Below are 22,732 nucleotides of genomic sequence, written 5' to 3'. Positions count from 1 at the left end.
CATCATTAATAATAACCAAAAGGAGGAAGCAACCCAAGTGTCAATTGATGGTGAATGGATAAACAAAATGTATGTAAATACAGATGAATAGTATTTAGCCTTAAAAAAAAATAGGAAATTCTCATACATGCTATAACATGTGTGAGAGACATAAATAATGTCTTTAAGGTGTGAACCTTAAAGACATTATTTTAAGTGAAATAAGCCAGTCACCAAAGGACAAATGCTGTATGACTTTAATCCCATGATTCTACTCATACTTCTGCTTAGAGTAGTCAAATTCATAGAGATAGCAAGTAAAGTGGTAGTCGCCAGGGGCTCAGGGGAGAGGGAAATGAGAAATTAGTGCTTAATGAGTACTGAGTTTCTATTTTGCAAGATGAAAAAATTATGGAGATACATGGTAGGGATAGTTGCACAGCAATGTGAATGCACATAAAACCACTGGACTGTATGCATAAAGATGGTTAAAATGATCAACTTGGTGTTGTGTATTTTATAATTAAAAAAAAAAAAACCCTAACCCCAGGCCTGTGATAATAGGGAAAAAAAGTAGAATCTTTTTTATGTTTAATAAAAAAACAATAACATCCAAACTAAGATATACAAATACTGAACGAGGAGAGCATGGCTGGACAGCAGTGTTGTGGGTAAGCTCTCCCGAGCTTCAGGTTATCTGAAAGCATATTTGGGAACCAGTAATGGTCAAGGGTAGTTTTAACACTTTGGGGAAGCCTATGTACAGGTAGTTGGGCTTATCCATCTAGAAGCTATGTGGCATCAACGACTAGGGCTAGCCAGTGTTTCTTTCCAAGCTCAGGCACTGTTGAACAAGTTTTTCCCAGGAGCCAGCTAAAAACTTAACCCTTTCTGCTTCAATGACCACTCAACTGTTGGGTGTTCATGAATTTTGGTGTCTGGCCAAAGTGGTATTCTCTGTTCTTGGTTGGTATAGAAAATGAATCTGACCATATCTCCTTCAGTATTGGCTCAACACTGTTCCAATGATCAGCCCCATTTCCTTACTCAGGGTTCACTCTGATGACTCCCCCAGGTTACCTCTCCCTCCAGATAGATGGGTGATGAGCCCGTGTTCTATTAATATTTCACATTCATTCAAACATGCCTGGGCACAATGGACAGAAAACCCCGTGAGTCTCTGAAGACTTCTATCCTCTGCTCCCTAGGAGCCATGCCATATAATTAGCTTGCTGTCTCTTCTCCAGCCTACTTTAATCCTTCCCTTCCCACTGGATGAAACCCTTAAACCAGGCATCCATACATCTTAAAATGGATCTAGTGACTGAGTTGGCCCTGCTGAAAATGGCTCTGCTAGAGGAAAGGGACTGGGATATCCATCTGTACAGTCATGGAGAAGGTGCAATTTACGTTCTGTGACTACCACCCACCTCTGTTCTCTGAGGGCATGGAGGGAGTACCTGCAAGTGTTTGTGGCAGGAGACACTGGAGGGGATTATGGGGAGAGAATGCTTCCAGGTGGAAAGAAGCTGTGAGAGAAGGGAGGGTGGGCCTGATTGTTGGGTCGAGGGCTCCTAGCAGTTGGGCAAAGAAATAATGGTGGCTCAGTGACCACTGTCCCTGCCTACCTGGCTGCCATTGCCTGACCCCTCTATGCTGTCTGTTTTCCTGTCCAGATCACAATGAGGACCTAGGACATCGACTTTGACTATCCCCCCTGGCCTGAAGTGATCATGGCCCCCCGCAAGAGGAGCCGCCATGGCCTGGGCTTCTTGTGCTGCTTTGGGGGCAGCAGCCTCCCTGAGATCAACCTCCGGGACAACCACCCTCTGCAGTATATGGAGTTTTCAAGTCCTATCCCGAACCCAGAGGAGCTCAACGTCCGCTTTGCAGAGCTGGTGGTCAGTGAGGGGACAGAGAAGGAAGGATGTTGATAATGGGGAGTGGGATTCTGGGGTAGGCAGAGCAGGACAGAAGGCAGAGACCCATGTGCTGGGATCTCTACCTATGAAACTCTGCTTCGGGTGAGGGTGAGCCCCCCAGGACACCTCAGCTATGAGGGAAAAATAAGTCATTTACTGGGAAGAATACCATGAAATATGTCCCTAGAAGAATGGACCTACCTCATATCTCCAGCTGGTTCTGGATCTCATGGTACAGCAGCTAGGCCATCTTGAAATGAATAGGTCCAGGCTTTTGTGAAATAAGGCAGTGAGGAGCTTCAAAGAATACCAGAACATTTGACACCTTCTTTCTGGAACTTCCCTGGAATTCTTTCAGAATACAAGAATACAAGAATACAGAATACAGAATACAAGAGCAAGGGACAAAGTTGGACTTTGTAGGCAGAGACCAGGTCCTCAAAGCAAGTATGATTAACTAGAAATATGGAGGTAGAGGTGCCTGTATTGTAACTGGTTCATGCCTGGTCCCAGGCTGGGTGATTATATTCCATGTCTAGCCTATGGCAGGTGGAAGCTCTGTCTTTGAGACTGGTCGCAGCTCTTCCTGACTCTGTGATGTCCATTCAGACTAGAGCAGCACTACACCTTTGTGAGAACCATTCACAAAGTGAGCATGTGAAATTCTATACTCTGACCACAAGGAGACAGAGCAGGAAAGAAGCATGATTCTTCTTCTTGGAGGTATGGTGGTGAGACAAAGTCAAAGAGACTCTCAGATCAGGGATGCCAGACCGCCCCTCCCCCCGGGATTCAGGGCTGAACCCTGTGTAGAGCAATGAATGGGAGAGAACAAAGTATTTACTAGTATAGAATGACATTTGGAACATGATTGGTGTTAGTACTTCCAAGATCTGTTTGTTTGTTTTCTGTTTATTTTACTCAGAATACTGCTGACAGTAAATATGTGGGTTTTTTGATGCCAAGCAATTTCCTAGTTCATTGCAGACACCAACTAGTGTCCTACAACTTAACTCCATGCTGACACTAACTACCCAGAGTTCACACAGACCCCACAGAGGAAGGGCTCAGATCCACAGATGGCCCCCTACCCAGACACCAATCAGAAGTAGTAGGTCCCCATGTTGCCCTACACTTTAGAGAGACATGGCTGTAAGTCGTAAGTTCCCATGATCCTCTCCTCAGGTTGGATAATTTGCTAGAATGGCTCATAGAATGTAGGGGAAGGCTTCACTTACTACTATCAATGCATTATAAAGGATATTCTGAAGAATACAAATGAATAGCCAGATGAAAAACTATATTTCTTATATTGCCACAGCATGGACATTTTCTTGAACAGAGCACATGAGTTTTGAAAGAAGGACAGGATGAAAGATGTTCCTCTCCTTGGCCCTTTTATTTAGTGAGTATTTATTGAGCATCTTTAGTGAGCAGGATTCCTTACAAAGTACTTTGACAAAAACAAGGATGAGTCACACAAGTCTTGTCTGCAAGGAGACTGGCATCTGCAAACAAACAGAGCAAACTAACATTGAGCCTGTTTTGTGCATTGAGCTAACACTGAGATTAGCATTGAGCAAATGAAAAATATTCCTTGAGAGCCCGCTGTATGCTGATCCAAGAACATAAAGTCTAATAGAGAAGACTGATTTTGAACAGTTATGACAAATGTAGTGAGTGTTTGGAAAGGGAACATTCATGGGCCTGTGGCAATGTCTAAACAGAGTTTAATTCCTGACTGAGGGTTAAAATGGTGCCCCCAAAGGATGACATTTCCATTGAGATCCAAAAGCAGATTGATAGCTGGAGAAGTGAATAGGGTTGCAGAGCAGTGACAGAGGTTGCCCCAGTAAGAGAAGCATAATATGTGAGTCTTCAGTCAGAAAAGAGCTGGGCCTTTAGGAATTCACCATGGAAGATGAGAGCAACAGAACTTTATACTTGACCTTAAGAGTAACAGAAAGTCAATGGAGCAGGGTGGTCTTCTAAAAGAAGAAGGATTATGGGTAGGACATTAAGAGGGTTTTAGTGCAATCCAAACTAGGGAGAATGGTGACTTAGACTAAATGCTATTAGTGAGAATGGAGAGAACAGATTGAAGAGCTATTTAGGGGGATATATAGGACTTACTGGGCTTGGGGAGTGACTAGAATCAGGGAATACCCAAGTTGCTGATGTGAGGAACTGGGTGGATGTTGGGACCCTATAAAAGACAGGAGATGCCAGATGAAACTCAGGGTTAGGGGCCAGAGTGATGAACTCAGTTTGCATGTTCTTTCTGTGCCTCAATTTCCACATCTTTAAAATGGGTTGTTGTAATCTTAATGAGTAAATATTAAGCACTTAGAACAGTGCCTGGCACGTAGTGATACTACATAAATGTGTGAGGTACCTGAGGGATGTCAAAATAGATGGGCATGGGAGGCAGTTGGATCCCAGGGTCTGGAGCTCAGGAAACTGGGGAGCTAGAGACACAGGTTTGAGAGAGTTTGGGGTAGTAACAGTTCTTGGGAATGGCTGAGAAGTCTTTACTGGGAAGCATGGAAACAGACCCCAGAACCCCAGGATCCAGGTTGGTGCCCTGAGGGATTTCACCCATTCTTAAGATTTTATTTATTTATTTGACAGAGAGAAATCACAAGTAGGCAGAAAGGCAGGCAGGGGGGAGGGGAAGCAGGCTCCCCGCTGAGCAGGGAGTCTCATGCGGGGCTGGATGCCAAGACCCTGAGATTGTGACCTGAGCTGAAGGCAGTGGCTTAACCCACTGAACCCCCCCAGGTGCCTGCACCCGTTCTTAATTTTTACTATGACTAGCAATTTTTTAAAAATACATTTGGCTCACCTTATATTCACCTTATTTTTCTATTGGACAGTTCTGATCTATTAAAGGAAAATCTTCAAGTTCTTCCTTAAAGTATAGGGATAAGAGATACTGATATTTAAGACATATTTTCTTAGATATTACTTTCACTGTTCGTCCTTGAAAATATAAAGATTATTAATAATGTGCCTTATTATCTTTTCAAAAAATATTTTATTTAGTTATTTGAGAGAAAGAGAGAGAGAGAATAAGGGAGGGGCAGTTGGAGAGAGAGAAGCAGACTCCTGGCTAAGCAGGGAGCTCAACATGGATCTCAATCCCAGGACCCTGAGATCATAACCTGTGTCCAAAGCAGATGCTTAGGTGCCCCTACTTTATTGTCTTAATGCAAGTATTGCTTTTTATTTAAAAAGAAAGCTCACAATACTTGAGCTGAAAAGCAGGCTATTTCCTGTGGCCTGTTAACTCTTTCTTTTATGAGCCTTAGCACAGCTCATGAATCACAAGAGAAAAGTCTTCAATAAGAGAGCGTCTTAGAGCCCATCTAGTGCAGCCAAACCTACAGTGTCACTCCAAACTACATATGGAATGACCCTACATTTGATGATATCAGAACTACCCAACTCTACTCCTAGTCGAGTGGAACCTCCAGCCTTGTGTGGGCGGAGGAGCTGCCCCTGACAGGCACACCTCCATGGGAAGTGGGTCAGAACCTCCCTTTCCACGGCATACTCTTCTTGCCAAGAGAGAACAGCTTCTTGTCCTCACCAGTTCTTCTCAGCCTGTGCTGAGACCATGCTGAGGTTTTGGGGAGCCAGAATTTCTGGGGTAGAAACACAAAGGACAGGGAAACTTGCAGGATGGGGCAAAAACTAGATCTATAGACTGAGTGCTTTGTCAGGCCTTGACTTATGATGTTGACCAGCTTAAGAAGGACAAAGGAATAAAGAGCAGAAACCTGGGGCAAGACGGTTAGGAACTTGCAAAGCAATGCAGGAAGGAGTTGAGCAGGGAACAGGGAGTTGGAGGAGGAGGATGGATTTGTAGAGACAAGTGGGAGTGGACAGGAAGTAAGGGAAGCATGAATAGAAGCAGCCCAGGCTTGGGTGGATGTAAGGGAATGGGGGTGGGGGTATGGGGCTGTATTTCTAGCTGAAGAAGAATTGCCCTATCATGCTTTGATACTCTCTGGAGGGAGACAGTAGACTGAGGGATAGGTTTGGAGGAGTTACAATTTCCTGAAACACTGAATATTCTAATGTCAACCATCTCTGGGTCTGACATATTTCTTGTCTTTGCAGGATGAATTGGATCTCACTGACAAGAACCGAGAGGCTGTGTTTGCACTGCCTCCGGAGAAGAAATGGCAGATCTACTGCAGCAAGAAGAAGGTGCCCTGTCTGACCCCTTCCACGGCCACCTCAGGGTCCCCAGCATGGGGCAGCTCTTGCCTCCATGCTTGCTCACTCAGTCAACAGATATTTATTATATGACGCATCATTCTAGGTGTTGGAGGCAAAAAAATTCTCCACTCTCATGGAGCTGACCCTCTGGGAAATGGGATTCTGTTTTCCAGAAATCTTTGGTGCAGGTGCCCACTGGGTTCCAGGAGCAGGACTAGGTCCAGAAGACACCAAGATGACAAACCTATACTCTCTTCCCATGCCTGCCTAGAGAGGGTGTTGTCCTGTGCTGTACCTAAGGGCTGCCTTGTGTTGTGAGGTATCAGTTTGGAGCCAGGGTGGCCTCTTCAGGATCTTTGGCCCCTCTACCCATCCCAGGCTTGGCCTTACAGAGCAGCAAGTATATCAAGGTCACATATTGGTCTCCATTCTCCCCACTTTCTCCTTCCCCTCTTCTTCATTAAGAGATGTCATTGGTCTCCTGGGTGTTCCAGGCACCAGTTGGGGCTTCATTAAATCTTATCTCCTCCCCTCTGCTTCCCTTGGTCTTTCTCCATATCTGTGTTTCTCCTATACATCTTTTTGTCTGTATCTCTCTTGCACCCCTTCTATTTTATTAGCCTCTATCTTTCTTGGTCCATCTTCATTGTCTCCCCTCCATCCTCCCATTTTTTTAAAAAAATTTTTATTAACATATAATGTATTATTAGCCCCAGGGGTACAAGTCTGTGAATCACCAGGTTTACACACTTCACAGCACTCACCATAGCACATACCCTCCCCAATGTCCACAACCCCACCACCCTCTCCCCCCCCCCCCCCCCCCCGACACCCCTCCTTTTTTTTTTTTTTTTTTTTTTTGTGAGATTAAGAGTCTGTTATGGTTTGTCTCCCTCCCAATCCCATCTTGTTTCATTTGTTCTATTCCTGCCCCCTAACCCCCCACGTTGTATCTCCACTTTCTCATATCACACCCTCCGATTTTTAAGACTAGCAGCTTGTTCCTTTGACCTTAGAGTATAGGAATTTGGGAGTTAGGACCCAGTTATTCCTGCACCTGAGGCTCGGACCTGCTCCTGCTGGGAGGAGACAGGCAGGTCTGGGCAGTCCTGAGCCTTTGCTTCTTTATGTTTCCTGAGCCTGTTTGTTCATGGCTCTTTTCATCTTCTCCTCACCCAGGGTATTTGTCTCATCTGGGGCTCCATGACCTTATAAAATTGGGGATTAGGGGCACCTGGGTGGCTCAGTGGGTTAAAGCCTCTGCCTTCAGCTCAGGTCATGATCCCAGGGTCCTGGGATCAAGCCCCCGCATTGGGCTCTCTGCTCAGCAGGGAGCCTGCTTCCTCCTCTCTCTCTGCCTGTCTCTCTGCCTACTTGTGATCTCTCTCTCTCAAATAAATAAATTCTAAAAAAATTTAAAAAAATAAAATAAAATTGGGGATTAGACTGCTATAACATTCTAGAGTTGGAAGGAGCTGAGAAACTTTTCAGTCTGGTCCTTTCTTCTGCATATGAAGTGAGGACAGCCTAGGGAGGCAGTGGACTTGCCTGAAGGTCCCAGTCATGGCCAGTAGCCGCACCATTGCTAGAACCCAGACCTGCTGGAGTCTGAGGGCCTGTGGCAAGATGTAAGGGCTATGTACACTAGTCTAGTATACTTGATGCACATTTATTAGGTAGAATACTGCAGAATACCTGCAGAATACTATGTGCTGTGTCCAGAGCTCTTATAGTGAAAATGAAGATCTTTAAAAAGTGCAAGTTATGAGAGGGAGGGAGGAGAAAACTAACTTCAGGAGTAGTTTATCATGTCTTGTGCTTCTCCACTTTCCAAATGGATTTACTATGGAGTTCCTGCAAGTGTATCTCTTGCACAACTTCAATAAAAAATGAATTAAAATGTAAGAACAACTTGTTCTACCTTCCAAACCAGATTGCTCGTAATCTCCCTCCATACTTTCACACACCCCTTTCTTGCTATGTGGTGCTTCCTCTATCCTTAACATCCTCCCCACCTGTATTAGTTTCAGTAAGAAGTTGGGGCATCTAACACAGAAAGCTCTTGAGGGATCTCTGAGAGAGAGCCCCCACCCTGGGCTTCCACAGCCCACTATAGATTCTTCTACCACAGAGCATTTGTCACTCTACCTCTGGCACTAGACTATTCTCTGAAAGACAGAGACTGACTTTTTAAAAAAATTTTTTTATTAATATATAATGTATTATTAGCCTGAGAAGTACAGGCCTGTGAGTTGTCAGGCTTACACACTTCACAGAACTCACCATAGCACATACCCTCCCCAATGTCCATAATCCAACCACCCTCTCCCTACCTCCCTCCCCCCAGCAACCCTTAGTTTGTTTTGTGAGATTAAGAGTTTCTTATGGTTTGTCTCCCTCCTGATCCCTTCTTGTTTCATTTTTTTCTCTACCCCCAACCCTCCACTTTGCCTCTCAAATTCCTCAAATCAGGGAGATCATATGAGAATTGTCTTTCTCTGATTGACTTATTTTACTCAGCATAATACCCTTTAGTTCCATCCATGTTGTCGCAAATGGCAAGATTTCATTTCTTTTGATGGCTGCATAGTATTCCATTGTGTATATATACCACATCTTCTTTATCCATTCATCTGTTGATGGACATCTAGGTTCTCTCCATGGTTTGGCTATTGTGCACATTGCTGCTATAAAAATTCAGGTGCACATGCCCCTTCAGATCACTACATTTGTATCTTTAGGGTAAATACCCAGTAGTGCAATTGCTGGGTCATAGGGTAGCTCTATTTTCAACTTTTTGAGGAACCTCCATGCTGTTTTCCAGAGTAGCTGCACCAGCTTGCATTCCCACCAACAGGGTAGGAGGGTTCCCCTTTCTCCGCATCCTTGCCAGCATCTGTTGTTTCCTGACTTGTTAATTTTAGTCACTCAGACTGGCATGAGGTGGTATCTCATTGTGTTTTGATTTGTATTTCCCCTATGCCGAGTGAAGTGGAGCACTTTTTCATAGTCTGTTGGCCATCTGCATGTCTTCTTTGCAGAAATGTCTGTTCATGTCCTCTGCCCATTTCTTGATTGGATTACTTGTTCTTCAGGTGTTGAGTTTGATAAGTTCTTTATAGATTTCAGATATTAGCCCTTTATCTGATTTGTAATTTTCAAATATCTTCTCCCTTTCTCTCAGTTGTCTTTTGGTTTTGTTGACTGTTTCCTTTGCTGTGCAAAAGCTTTTGATCTTGATGAAGTCCCAATATTTCATTTTTGCCCTTGCTTTCCTTGCCTTTGGTGATGTGTCTAGGAAGAAGTTGCTGTAACTGAGGTTGAAGAGGTTGCTGCCTGTGTTCTCCTCAAGATTTCGATGAATTCCTTTCTCACATTGAGGTCTTTCATCCATTTTGAGTCTGTTTTCATGTGTGGTGTAAGGAAGTGGTCCAGTTTCATTTTTTCCACATGTGGCTGTTCAATTTTCCCAACACCATTTGTTGAAGAGACTGTCTTTTTTCCATTGGACATTCTTTCCTGCTTTGCCAAAGATTAGTTGACCATAGAGTTGAGGGTCTATTTCTGGGATCTCTATTCTGTTCTGTTGATCTATGGGTCTGTTTTTGTACCAGTACTATACTATCTTGATGATGACAGCTTTATAATAGAGCTTGAAATCTGGAATTGTTATGCCACCCACTTTGGATTTCTTTCTTTCTTTTTTTTTTTTTTAAAGATTTTATTTATTTATTTGACAGACAGAGATCACAAGTAGACAGAGAGGCGGGAAGAGAGAGAGGAGGAAGCAGGCTCCCTGCTGAGCAGAGAGCCCCATGTGGGGCATGATCCCAGGACGCTGGGATCATGACCTGAGCTGAAGGCAGAAGTTTTAACCCACTGAGCCACCTAGGTGCCCGTTGGCTTTATTTTTCAACATTTATCTGGTTATTCAAGGTCTTTTCTTGTTCCATATAAATTTTAGAATTATTTTGTTCCATTTCTTGGGGAAAAAAATGATGGTATTTTGATAGGGATTGCATTAAATGTGTAGATTGCTTTAGGTATCATAGACATTTTCACAATATTTGTTCTTCCAATCCATGAGCATGGAACACTTTTCCCTTTCTTTGTGTCTTCCTCAATTTCTTTCATGAGTACTTTATAGTTTTCTGAGTACAGATTCTTAGCCTCTTTGGTTAGGTTTATTCCTAGGGATCTTATGGTTTTGGGTGCAATTGTAAATGGATTGACTCCTGAATTACAGAGACTGACTTTTTGCTCAGTACTTTCAGGGCTCAGAACAGTGGTTGGCATGTAGTAGACACTCATTTAATGCCTATGGGATGGATAAATGATGAGCTGGCAGAGGCAGAAAAGGGTATATTTGATGATGCATTTGTTTTTAGTTCTGCGATCCCCTTTCCAAGGTCAGAAGATAGGATTGGGGGTCTTCCATCATGAAGAGTTAACACATAGCCATGTAGAAGTCATAAAGGCCAAATCAAGGCAGGTTTCTCACTGATCTAAGATTTGAATTTTGTGAAACGAAATTGTGAAGCTTGAGTAGATAGAGCTGAGGGATACAGGGCAAAGTCCAGGTCAGCTGACAGACAGGTAGTTTGTCAGCAGGGTTCTGCAAGAGGAGGCAAGTTTTTGTGCAGATTTGAAAGCAGGAAATTAGCAGAAGGCAGGTGAAGAGGAACGTCCAAATAAGACAGGGACAGGAAGGAGCAGGGTGTATGTAATGTGCAGAAGCAGAGTCACTGGCTGAAGGACAGGGCTAGATCTTCAATCAACGTTAATATTTACTCAACTCTCATTGTTCTTGCCCATCCTGGGGAAGGATTGAAGCTTTCCCTTGGCACCTGAGGGCTGGGCCAAAGGCCCTATGCTCTGGGTTCTGCCAGAGCTATAGCTACACCAAGCCCTACCAAGTCTCTCCATAACCCAGGGCTTTGGGCGTCTCTCTCCCTCTTTTAGTGAAGTTACTATTCACAGAGTGCCTACCATGTACCAAGGAACTGCACCAAATGCTTTATATCAGTGCTTCTCAGACAATCTGGGAGAAAAAGCAAGTTTTTTTTTTTTTTAAGTTCCAAACTCTCAAAAATCAATACTTTTGTAAAATACAATAAGAATGGTATTAGAAAGTAAAATTTGAAAAAAACAGATGTATAAAATATAAGCACAGATTTTTATCAGGTTCAATAGACATAAAATTATATTTTATTAAGAAGCAAAGAGGTAACAGATACAACAGGGAAAAAAAGAATTTATTTTTAATTTTCTACCTTGTTCATGGAAAATGCACATATCTGTGTGATTTCTGTCTGTGTCACTGGCTGGTCATGAGAGTCAGTGTTCATTATCTACATTTTTACCATGGAAGAAATGGAAGCCTGGAGAGATTTTGAAACTTCCTGGAAGTTATCCCTATCTGGGTGGGGCTGGAGAGTGAATCTGCTGTCAGTGAATGAAGCTCAGGACCTCAGGCCATGGGCCCATCTTGCCAGGTGGTCCATACAGTCTTTCTCCTTCTTCCAGGAACAGGAGGACCCCAACAAATTGGCGACCAGCTGGCCTGACTATTACATTGACCGCATCAACTCTATGGCGGCGGTGAGCGATGGCTCCTCCCCTGCCCCCCCCACCTGGAAAAGCCAATGGAGAGAGTGATCCTCTTGCATCTTTCCCTGCCCTTCACACCCCACTCACTGGGGATCAGTAGATTTCCAGTTACTTTTTTAATCATAATGCCTCCCTTCTCTGTGTCTCAAGAGGTCCCCAGGCATTTAAACACTTATTAACCATTGGTATATCACACAGTCTTGGAAAATAGGCTGAGCCAATAATTTTCCCCATTCCACAGATGAGGAAAGTGAAGTCTGGGATTGGAACCTGGGTCTTCTCAGAATCTGACCCTCTTAGGAAACCATTCCTTGAGACCCCACCCTTTCTGAGTCAACGGTGGCTCCTGGGTCACACCTGGGCTCTGGGGGGGTGCTGGCGGCTGGGAATCAGGCAGCCCAGCAGGACCTCTACCCCTTTCCACCTACCTCAGATGCAGAGTCTGTATGCCTTTGATGAGGAAGAGACCGAGATGAGGAACCAAATTGTGGAAGACCTGAAGACAGCTCTCCGGACACAACCCATGAGGTGATCTCATGTTTCCCCTTCCCACTTCCTTCCACACCCCTTCACTTGGTGGTTCCCCACAATTTTCTGAAGCTTAACCCAAAGCTCTGCTCCCATCCCAGGCCCCTTACCATCTCCACAGCTTCCTCCCACCTCCCCACCGCCGGCATCTCCTAGAGCTCTCTGCACTCTGTTCCACTTCCTGCTTCCTACAAGCTCTCTCTCTCTGAAGAGCTGGGAGGTTGCCAGAGGAAGGGCATGAGGGGAACCAGGGTAGAGGGCAGAGGAGTGTGGCATAAACCTCAGGTCCTGAAGAGCTATCTGAGCAGAAATTGAGGGCAGGTACTTGTTTTTCTTGAGAGAACAGAATGGGAGAGAAGGAGGTCTTATGTACAAAGTACATAAGAAAGAGCCCTGAGAACCAGTGTCCCTACCATGGAGGAGGGCAGTGCGGGCGAGAGAGACTCTAGCCACTAGGGGGAGATGTGGTGTCTGTGGACCAGATTCCACCACCTAGAGTGATGCAGGCAGGGCAAAGGGAATGATTTTAAGAAGGAACCTTCCCCCTTCCCAGGCCATACTGCACAAACGTCCAAAGTGGGCCAAGAGCCACAGCTTCTTCTCGTGCCAGAGAGCTGGCTTGTAGCTGCTCATGGGAACTGACTGTTAAGTTTTCAGCAGTTTTGCAAGCTGCTTTTTAAACATGGCTATGATTAGAATATAAGTGGCATAAACTTAAAACTAAATAAATCATACCAAAAACAAAAGTAATAAATACTTGAAACTTTTCACTCCCTAATTACCTAATGATCTTACTACATTTTAGTTTTATGTATGCTCTCGACTGTTATATATGCTCTTGAGTTTATATTCGTTGTATATGCCTGGTGGAAATACAGCTGACACTGAACAAGGAGGGTGTTAGGGGTGCCAAGCCCCGTGCAGTCGAACATCTGCATATAACTCTTGACCCTCCCAAGACTTAACTACTAACCATCTACTGTTGACCTGCAGCCTTACTGATAATATAAACAGTTGATTCGTACCTATTTTATATGTTACATGTATCTTATACTCTTATAACAAGGGAAGCTAGAGAAAAGAAACTGTTAAGAGAATCATAAGGAAAATGTAACCATAGTATTATACTGTGCTTACTGAAAAACTTCCCATATAAGTGGACCTATACAATTCAAACCTGTGTTATTCAAGGACCAACTGTGCTATAAATGTTGCATTTCTTCCCAACTCCATGTTCAGTGTTGTCACATTGATAGCTTGAAATCAGCTATGCTGGGGATATGTATACTGTGGAAATTGGCAAACACTATCATCAGGCTTTTATTTCTTTCTTCAGAGAGCCAGTTGTTAAATGTTTTTACCAGCATACTGGTCTGTGTGTGTGCGTGTGTGTGTGTGTGTGTGTGCGTGTGTGTGTGTCTGTGGTTTGGGCTGAGTTCTCTACTTTCTCTACTTTGGGAGCCTGGAACTAGAGCCTCAGGAGAATGGGAACATCTTAATCCTGCATGGTTCCAGGGGTGGGGCACTTGTAGGAAGGGGGTGCAGGAGGGATGAGGACATTGAGAAGGAGAGAGGTTGAGGGAGGTTTGCCAGGTTTCTCTCCCACTTCAGTTTACTGTTCTTTCCCTTAATAAAATTCTGACAGTCATGGTGGACAGTCATGTTAGAAATTCTCAGAATATAGAAAAGCATATAATAGAAACAAATAATACTTATTTCAATGACTTAATTTGAGAGTATATTTCATTTTGTAGAGATATTTATATAATAGTGTGGAAATACACAAATACACTTGGGACCAAATGTATTAACTATATGCAAGGGTTCCCTCAGCTCCATTTATGACATTTCCTTGGACCGTTACTGTTTTATGAATTCGAGTGTTCTAAGCATCTTTGTGTGTATGTGTGTGTAAAGACACGTATGCCGTGGGTAACTTTGACACCAGATGAAAACTATTGACCTCTTATCAAAATGATGCTTTTAAATAACAAAATAGATAAGATGAAAAATAAGCCACTTAAAGTGAAATACAGTTACCAAATATGAAACATTTGTGAGATAGCGATTAAGGTGCTTCTTTATGTCTTAAGCGGCATGAGCTAGCAACCACCATGATATTGAAGTGTTGATGAGTAGAAAGGATAGTCTGAGACACCTGTAACAGCTATAATTTGATATGAAAATGGCTAATTTCTTTGGGTGACAAAGTCACAGGTTCTACTAATCCCACTATAGTTTATTGTCCACGTTCATCATAAGAGGAAATGATACACTTCAGGTAGAGGTTACCAAAAATAAAAGTATAACTTATTTTTCCCATCTACATTCACAGACTTCTGCAAGATAGCCATTGGCCCCTTAGGGGAACACAGACTCCAGGTTAAGAACCTCTGAACTAACTAACACTTTTTTTTAAATGCTTTTTGTTAATATTCAAGATAACTTCGCTATTTTCTTCAGGATCCTTTGAAGGGCGCCTTTCCCAGCCTTGGTCCTTTGATTCAGTGACTCTGATGTTCCCCCCCATTTGAAAGTTCTCTTTGTCTTCTGACTGTAATTCTCTTAATTCCCATCCTCTCTGGAGATGAATTTTCAGGTTTATTAGCCGTGATAATTATAGTAATAATTATTGCAATCGTTCCCTTCATGTGTATACCATCACAGCCAGGCGACTGACAGCCGATGACCTGCAAAAGCATGGTATTTAAGGTGCAAATAAGGCACAAGTCTCCTGTGAAGGGGATAGGATTTTAATGCCTTAGATAAACTCACTAAATGAACCAAATAGCTACTGTAGGTGGGACACAGTGTTACACAGGTCCCAGGGTAACTATTTGCAAAGTGTATACAGAATCCTATACAAATTCAGGATACCTGTTGTGCTAATGGCGCTGGCCTGGACAGGTTCGTGACTCGCTTCATTGAGCTGGAGGGTTTGACCTGTCTGCTGAATTTCCTCCGGAGCATGGACCACGCCACCTGTGAAAGTCGTATCCACACCTCCCTCATCGGTTGCATCAAGGCTCTGATGAACAACTCCCAGGGACGGGCGCATGTGCTGGCACAGCCAGAGGCCATCAGCACCATTGCGCAGAGTCTGCGCACAGAAAACAGCAAGACCAAGGTGGCCGTGCTGGAGATCCTGGGTGCTGTGTGCTTGGTTCCTGGTGGCCACAAGAAGGTGCTGCAGGCCATGCTCCACTACCAGGTGTACGCAGCTGAGCGGACCCGCTTTCAGGTGAGGGGCTAGCTGAGCGCTTATATGAAGAGACATAAGGGACCTCAAGAGATATGGGTTTGGCTAGGATAATGGTCCCCTCACTAGACCATGGGTTCCTTGAAGCTGGATTCTTGGTATATGGGTCGACGTCTCTGAGCTCAGTGCCTGATGAATCACAGAGGTTGAGTCCGGAATGGACCTGAATGCAGTTGCTGGGGCCAAGATTTTAAGCCCTATACCTGGGCCAGTGCTTACTGTGGGGACCCCAAGAACAGTGCTGGATACTTAAGTCATGCTATTCTCTTTTTGTCTCCCTGATCTGCCCCAGAAAAGTAATGAGATAGTAAGTATAAAGTGTCTTATGTAGAGTCAGTGTCAATAGATCTAAACTGTCACTAAAAATGCTATGGTTTATCTGTATAAGCTATTTGTATATTCTGTCATAAAAGGTTTTTAAGCACTTATTCTGTGTGGAAAGTGGCCCCTGACCCTTTGCCAAAGAGGTAAAAGGCAGTGTCCATGCTGTCAGGGAGCTGGGCAGGAAGATTTATGAGCTGTAAGCAGCTGGAGCTCTAAACAGCTCTAACGTGCTGAATCAGCGTTTTGGCACAGCCCTACAAAATAAACTAAGCTCTGGAGGTGAGTGGCAGGACTGAGACTGAGGCGTGGAGAGGCAAAGGACACTTCTTGGAAAAGCTGAGCTTTTAGGAAGGCCCAGGGTAAGCTAGATGGATTGGGTATAGCAAGCAAGTGGGGCATGCTAGGTCTTTAGAATGGTGGGAACACGGGCACAGAGGCTGGACTTATAGGGTCCTGAGCCCGCCTTTTCTCTCCTGTCCTGCCTTTCCATCCAGACACTGCTGAATGAGCTAGACCGAAGTTTGGGCCGGTACCGGGATGAAGTGAATCTGAAAACAGCTATCATGTCCTTCATCAATGCTGTCCTCAATGCTGGAGCTGGAGAGGTGAGGCATCTTCTCCTTGCCCTTACTGTTCCTGGACTTTCTGGCCCCAGGAGAGAGTGTGCAAGTGCCTCCTGGGGATGTAGCAGAGGGATGGGGCCAAGACCTCCAGTTGGTGGGGCTGTCACTACCATCACTGTCTTCAGATTACCTTTATCAACTCTTGCCTCTTTCACTTGGGGCTGAGAAAGAATGGATTATCATGAACCTTGCTGTCATGAGGGGTTCTTGAGGAGTTTCTTGCATGGGTAGCATTGTGCATTAGGTGTGTCCTGGACAAAACCTAAGTTGGCTGGCTGATGCTTGCTTAGGATGGTGGGGGATCATTTATGGGAGGAGGGCAAGTGTAGGCCATTCTTTCTAGAGTTTTCCAAAGACCTGCTTCTGGACTAAGTCTGAGCTAGTCCAGACCTTCTGAACTGCTTCTGAGTTGGCTGGCCATGCCCTCTATCACCTTCTGTTAGAAGGTTAGGCTTCTGATTTTCCTTACTATGGGATCAGAATAGGATCTCAGACTAAAAATAGCAACAGTTGAAGAAGAACTTGAAGAGCAGATTAACTCCCCAAATTCTAAGGGAATCAGATGCTCCAATCAAGGTCAGTTTGTTGAAGGTCAAGGGGGCAATTTAATGATCTCTACATTTCCTTCTTTTCTACCAGCACACTTTTCTTGCAACCAGCCCTGATGAGCTAAGTTAGGTGAGGTGGGTGGGAGAACAGTCTGTCCCTGAGATGTCAACGTCACCCTTGTCAATACTAGCTATACTAATCCGTTCTGATTAGATGGTAACGGTAACCATACTTCATCAGGTAATGTAATATCATCCTGTTGGTAATATCACTGCCATTTTATAGATGAGAAAACTAAGGTTTTCCCCAAATGACAAAACTGGTGAGTGTCAGAGCAGGGATTTTAAACAAAGATCTGTCTGAAATCAAAGCTTATGTTCTACGTTATGATCCCACTCTTGGAGGCCAAAGGCTAAGAAAACTGGTAAAGGACTTAAAGGAAGTGAGGCAGGACACCTAATGGGAGTAAATAACAAGGTCAAGTATGTCTCCTCCTGCCCTTTCTTGGAACTCTGGACCCAAGGCAATTCCAGATGGGTTGTTGCAGGTGATGTAGTGGGACAATGACTGGAGTGGGTCTGCTGGGGACTCTTGTGGAAGAGCCACAAGCCAATGAGTCTGTCCTGCTTCGGTGACCCCCAGGATAATCTGGAGTTCCGCCTTCATCTACGGTATGAGTTCCTGATGCTGGGGATCCAACCTGTGATTGACAAACTCCGGCAGCATGAGAATGCCATCCTGGACAAGTAAGACCCACCTGTCCCCACTGCAGTCATATAGGGACAGTGCCTCAGTTGGGGATGATCAGGACTTTCAAGGAGGCTGCCCTTCCTACTGGAAACCACCTGCCATACACAGTATCAATTCAAAATAAGTTCTATGTGGGGAAGGTGGACAACTCTCACCCCCCTGTCCCACATCCTACCTATGTCCCTGCCTGCTCTCTTGGCTGACCTGCTTTCCCATTTCCAATGTTATAGGCAGGTAGACCCAGTAGTCATCAATCATGGCAGTACTTCCCCAGGGTGGGTGGGGGAGCATTTGGAAACACTTGGTGGTATTCCTTTGGCTTTCAGACTGGCTGGTTGGGGGACACTAACTGGTATTGATAGTTGGAAACCAGGAATACTAAACATCCTGCAGGGCACTCCTGCTTAGCAAGGGAATTGCTCCACTCCAAATGGAAGCCATAAAAGCCTTCATTGATAAAAGGGCACAATTAAATTCCTATGTCTTCCTTAATTCCAATTAAGTTCCTATCTGTCTCTTCTGGTTCTGTCCCATTGGTAGACTATTTTTTATTGCACTGAGTCTTAAAGGAGACAGGATGGGCCCTTTTGAAATGGAGCTGGAGAATGGATGGGGTGGAAAATGACAGAGCCATAAACTGGCTTCATAGGTTGACATATGGACAGTATGAGAGTCCTGGTGAAGGCAGAACAGTAGTCCTTGACTGGGTGATTTTATCCCAAGGGGCAGTTGGCGAAGTCTGGACACATTTTTGTTGTCACAACTTCAAAGGTGGGGGCTGCTACTGGTGTCTGGTGGGTAGAGATCAGAAATGCTGCTGAACCTTCTACATCACACAGATTGGCCTCCCACAACCAAGGCAAATCTAGCCCTGGGTATCAATAATGACAAAATTGAGAAAGGCTGATCTAAGGGGACAGGCCTCTGGGCTAGCCGCCCTGAGGAGGGGGCATAGGGTTCTATAAAGGAGGAGAGTGCTGGCCTGCGACAGGTGGCTTCTTTCTGATTTTGCCTTGGCCTCACTGGAATGAAGCTTTCAGATTTAGTTCACTGGGGAGTTAAAGGGGTTGACCCTCAAATAGGGACATCCTCAAAGTAATATCTACTCTCTCTATCCCCCCATCCTATCTAGGCATTTAGACTTCTTTGAGATGGTTCGGAATGAGGATGACCTGGAGCTAGCCAGGAGGTTTGACATGGTGAGAAGCCTACAGGGATGGGGCTACAGAAGTGGGGTCCCAGGTGGTCCCACAGACTCTTCTCCAGATCCCATGATGTACTGGGTCCAGTGTTGACTGGCTTCCCTGGTGAGTGGCCCTATAGCCAGGTCCTGCTTCTGGAGCCTGGCAGTGTGTTGACTCTGCAAGGCCTCACCTAGCAGGCCCACCTACCAAGGGCATCTCCTTTGCTGGGAGATTGCAACCCCCAAAGGAAAGAGGGCCTGTTCTTACATGTGATAGTCTCAAATTCTCTCCAGGCTACTCTTCCTCTGCCCTTCAGCAATTTCCTGAGTCCTCTTTCCCCGTCACTAACCAGATCATGTTTCACAAACCAGATTGTCTTTTCATTTCAATCTCAATAACCCTGAAAATACACAATTCTGCTACTTAAATATTATATTATAAAATCTCCACTCAAATAGAAACCTACATCTGGTGGTGCTCCAGTCACCCATCACTATCCATTTATATTGTCACATAAACCTTGGATTTACAACAAGGAGATTGAGATTTGCCTTGTCACACAATGAGAGTAGATCTGGGATTTGAACCCAGGTTGCGTGAAACTATGCTACGTGGTCCTCGAATTGCCTATGTCCCTGTCCCCTTCCCTTAGTTTAAATCAGTAGCTCTCAACCAGCAGTGTCTTTGCTTCCTTCTTCCCCTGTGGACATTTGCAATGCCTGGAGACAATTTTTGTTGTCACAATTGGTGTAAGAAGGTTGCCCTCCTTACATCTGGCATCTGATAGATATGGACCAAGGATGGTATGGAACAGCCTACAGTGAACAGGACAGATTCCCATGCCGAAGAATGATCTGGTTCAAGATGCCAATAGTGCTGAAATGGAGAAATCCTGCTTCGTGTAATTAGGACAACTCCCTCCGCCTTTTCTCTGTGCCTCTCTTTTGAAGCCTGGCCAGAAGCAGGAGAAGGAACATTGTCCTGGGAAATGGGGCTCCGTGGATGGAAGTAGGTTTTTCTCCTCTCTTTTTCCATGGCTTGCCCCTCCCTGTTTACTGTGCCCTCCACTCCCTCAGGTCCACATTGACACCAAGAGTGCTTCCCAGATGTTTGAGCTGATCCACAAGAAGCTAAAGCACACTGAGGCCTACCCCTGCTTGCTGTCTGTTTTACACCACTGTCTGCAGATGCCCTGTGAGTACGCTACATGTACCACTTCCTCAGCTGGCCTGAACGTTGGCCTGGGGCAGGTTGAGACAATGTGTCAGGACTTCCCTGAGTTGGTGAGTCTGGCTGGGTCTCCCTTGGCACATGTCCCCAGGAGGCCTGGCCACAGGATGCAGGCCCTTGTCCTTCTCTCTCTTTTTGGGGTCAAGACTTCCACTGTCACCCAGGTGAGCAGCTGGGAACTTGGGCCTGAACAACGATGTTCTGGTCTACCAGGAAGAAGCTTGATCATTGTAAAATCAAACAGAGCTGACTGTCAGCTTATGACAGGAGAGTGATCAGTCCTCTTGGGGGGCTCCCAGAAGCAGCTTTGTATTTGGGGGACTGCCACAGATCTAGACTGAGCATGCCTTTTTCCAGAGTTTCATCAACTCCTCCATCCAGGTCTTATGAGCTCCACTTTAATGCACTTTCCCCTGCCTCTCTTTGCAAGTACTGGATGTTAGCATATAAGCTTAGCAGATGCTAAGCTTTTTAAGATCCAGGTGTGTACAGTGACTGAATAAATTACATATAATCACTAATAGCCACCCCAGCATGCAATTTGAAATGAACTGTAACTGTATCACTTGGTATTTAAGCTCTTCACAAAACCACAAATTTGGAAGACTAGTATGGCCAACCAAGATGGTCAACCTGGGAAGACTCTCTACTGGTGGTGATGGTGGCATTTGTTTTTGTGGTGATGGTGGCAATGACTACAGTTTGCTGTGTGCCAGTGCTGGGCCATGCATGATGCAAGGCACTTTGGCACAGTGTCTCTAAACCTCAAAATGACTTAAGGGTGTGCATTATTGTACCTGATTTATAGTGGATGAACTTGAGGCTTGGTGATTCTGTACATAGAAAGGAATTTTTGTTTCTTTGGGGTTATGGCTTTAGATGAAACCTGTTCTACTTCTGTGAGCCAGTTACCTGGCTTTACCCTGTATTCCTGGGTGAAGGGTAAATGGAAAACTATGCCACATTGCAGTGCCTTTGTCAGTGAAGTATTGGAAAAGAAACCGGACACAGTGACCTAGACCAGGAACCTATCAGTTCTCCAAAGCTCACTCCAGAGACCTTCACGAAAGATGTAGGAAGTGCCTGAGAAACCCAAATTCTCCTCTCTCAGGTTCTGTGTGTGGTGCTCCATGGGTAATGTCAACGGGTGTCTTCCTTCAAAATGGGGCTTTGCAGACAACCTTCCACCTTTAAGCATTATGGTTTGACTCTGAGATCAGCATCATGTTGGCTGACCTCCTTTGGTTGGTCAGAGTACTTGGGATCAAGATGAGAAGAGGGGCTTGTGGCTAGCCATGAAAAGAAAACCCATGTCCCACCAAGCCATGACTACAGAGGATAGGAGTGGAGCCCTGTGAGGTCAGGCATCACACACAAGCCTTTGCCTTCACAGTTCCGGGTCACCTTCATCAAGAAATCAGCCTGGATTCCATTAGCACTTCTCTAACACATTCTGACTCTCTCTCTTTCTCAGTGCATACCTGTAATGAGTTTCCATTCATCTTTCACCGTAGAAAAACAGCCTAGATAATCCTAAAACGTTTTCTTTTTTTAAATTTCCCTGGAGACTTCATTATTTAGCAGGTAATATTTTGGAGCAGATTTACTTTTTGAAAGGTGCTTTTTTTTAGATAATGGACAAGAGAATTTATATTCCCAAGGTGTAGGCTATTCAGGGTGCCTACAGGGAACAAAGACAGCCAAGAAGCCCTTCAGGGAGTAGAGAAATGTATCTAGAGGATTGACACACTCATAGAAAGTCAGCTGCAGATCATCAAGAAATGGCTGCATTTGTGAATCTCCATCATCACCATCAGCATCAGTAGCATCATTGCCTCTTCCATCAGACTGGGAGCTTTCCAAGGGCGGGAGAGGGCATGTTTCATCAGCTTGTGCCCATGCCATGATTCTAGGGCAGGACCCCAGGGTGTTCCAGGGCTCAGTAAAGTTATGATGCCTATTGTCCTTGCAGACAAGCGGAACGGTGGCTACTTCCAGCAGTGGCAGCTCCTGGACCGAATCCTTCAGCAGATTGTCCTCCAGGATGAGAGGGGTGTGGACCCTGACCTGGCTCCCTTGGAGAACTTCAATGTCAAGAACATTGTCAACATGTGAGCAGTGGCCAGCTCTCACCTGTCTTCCTCCTCCTTCCTCTCTCCTCTCTCTCTCTTGTAAACCAGATGCCTCCAAATGCACCTTAAGGAACATGCCCAGTATAGAATTCTCTGATATGATAGAAATGTTCCATATCTTCCCTGTTCAAACCTGGCTGCTGAGCACTTGACATGTGGATAGTGTAACTGAGGAGTTGAATTTAAAATTTTATTTCATTTAAATTCAGATAGCCATATAATGTGGCTAGGGACTATCATATCAAACAACACAAGTTTGTAGGGAATGTAGTCAGCTTTTTTTCTTCTCATTTTTAAAATTTAATTTCATTTCAGTGTAACACAATTCATTGTTTATGCACCACCCCCAGTGCTCCATGCAATATGTTCCCTCCATAATACCCACCACCAGGCTCACCCAACCTCCCACCCCGCC

General features: G+C 44.8%; 1 protein-coding gene across 5 annotated transcripts in view; it reads left to right on the top strand.

Moving 5' to 3' along the window:
• The window catches only part of DAAM2 (dishevelled associated activator of morphogenesis 2), a 115,090-nt gene that overhangs the window by 60,452 nt on the left and 31,906 nt on the right, over positions 1–22,732 (top strand). For all 5 annotated transcript variants that reach the window (XM_059400533.1, XM_059400535.1, XM_059400534.1 and 2 more), the window contains exons 2-11: positions 1,656–1,880; positions 6,027–6,116; positions 11,655–11,729; positions 12,172–12,266; positions 15,174–15,507; positions 16,344–16,454; positions 17,664–17,767; positions 18,904–18,970; positions 20,032–20,149; positions 22,158–22,296. In XM_059400533.1, coding sequence (XP_059256516.1) covers positions 1,713–1,880; positions 6,027–6,116; positions 11,655–11,729; positions 12,172–12,266; positions 15,174–15,507; positions 16,344–16,454; positions 17,664–17,767; positions 18,904–18,970; positions 20,032–20,149; positions 22,158–22,296 — 1,301 coding nt within the window. In that variant the 5' untranslated portion in view covers positions 1,656–1,712. The remainder of the gene's footprint in view (positions 1–1,655; positions 1,881–6,026; positions 6,117–11,654; positions 11,730–12,171; positions 12,267–15,173; positions 15,508–16,343; positions 16,455–17,663; positions 17,768–18,903; positions 18,971–20,031; positions 20,150–22,157; positions 22,297–22,732) is intronic.

The sequence above is a fragment of the Mustela nigripes genome, chromosome 5 (genome assembly GCF_022355385.1).
Source record: "Mustela nigripes isolate SB6536 chromosome 5, MUSNIG.SB6536, whole genome shotgun sequence".
NCBI classification, from domain to species: domain Eukaryota; kingdom Metazoa; phylum Chordata; class Mammalia; order Carnivora; family Mustelidae; genus Mustela; species Mustela nigripes.
Note: the sequence above shows the minus strand (reverse complement) of the source record. Positions and strands in the feature narration are given on the sequence as shown.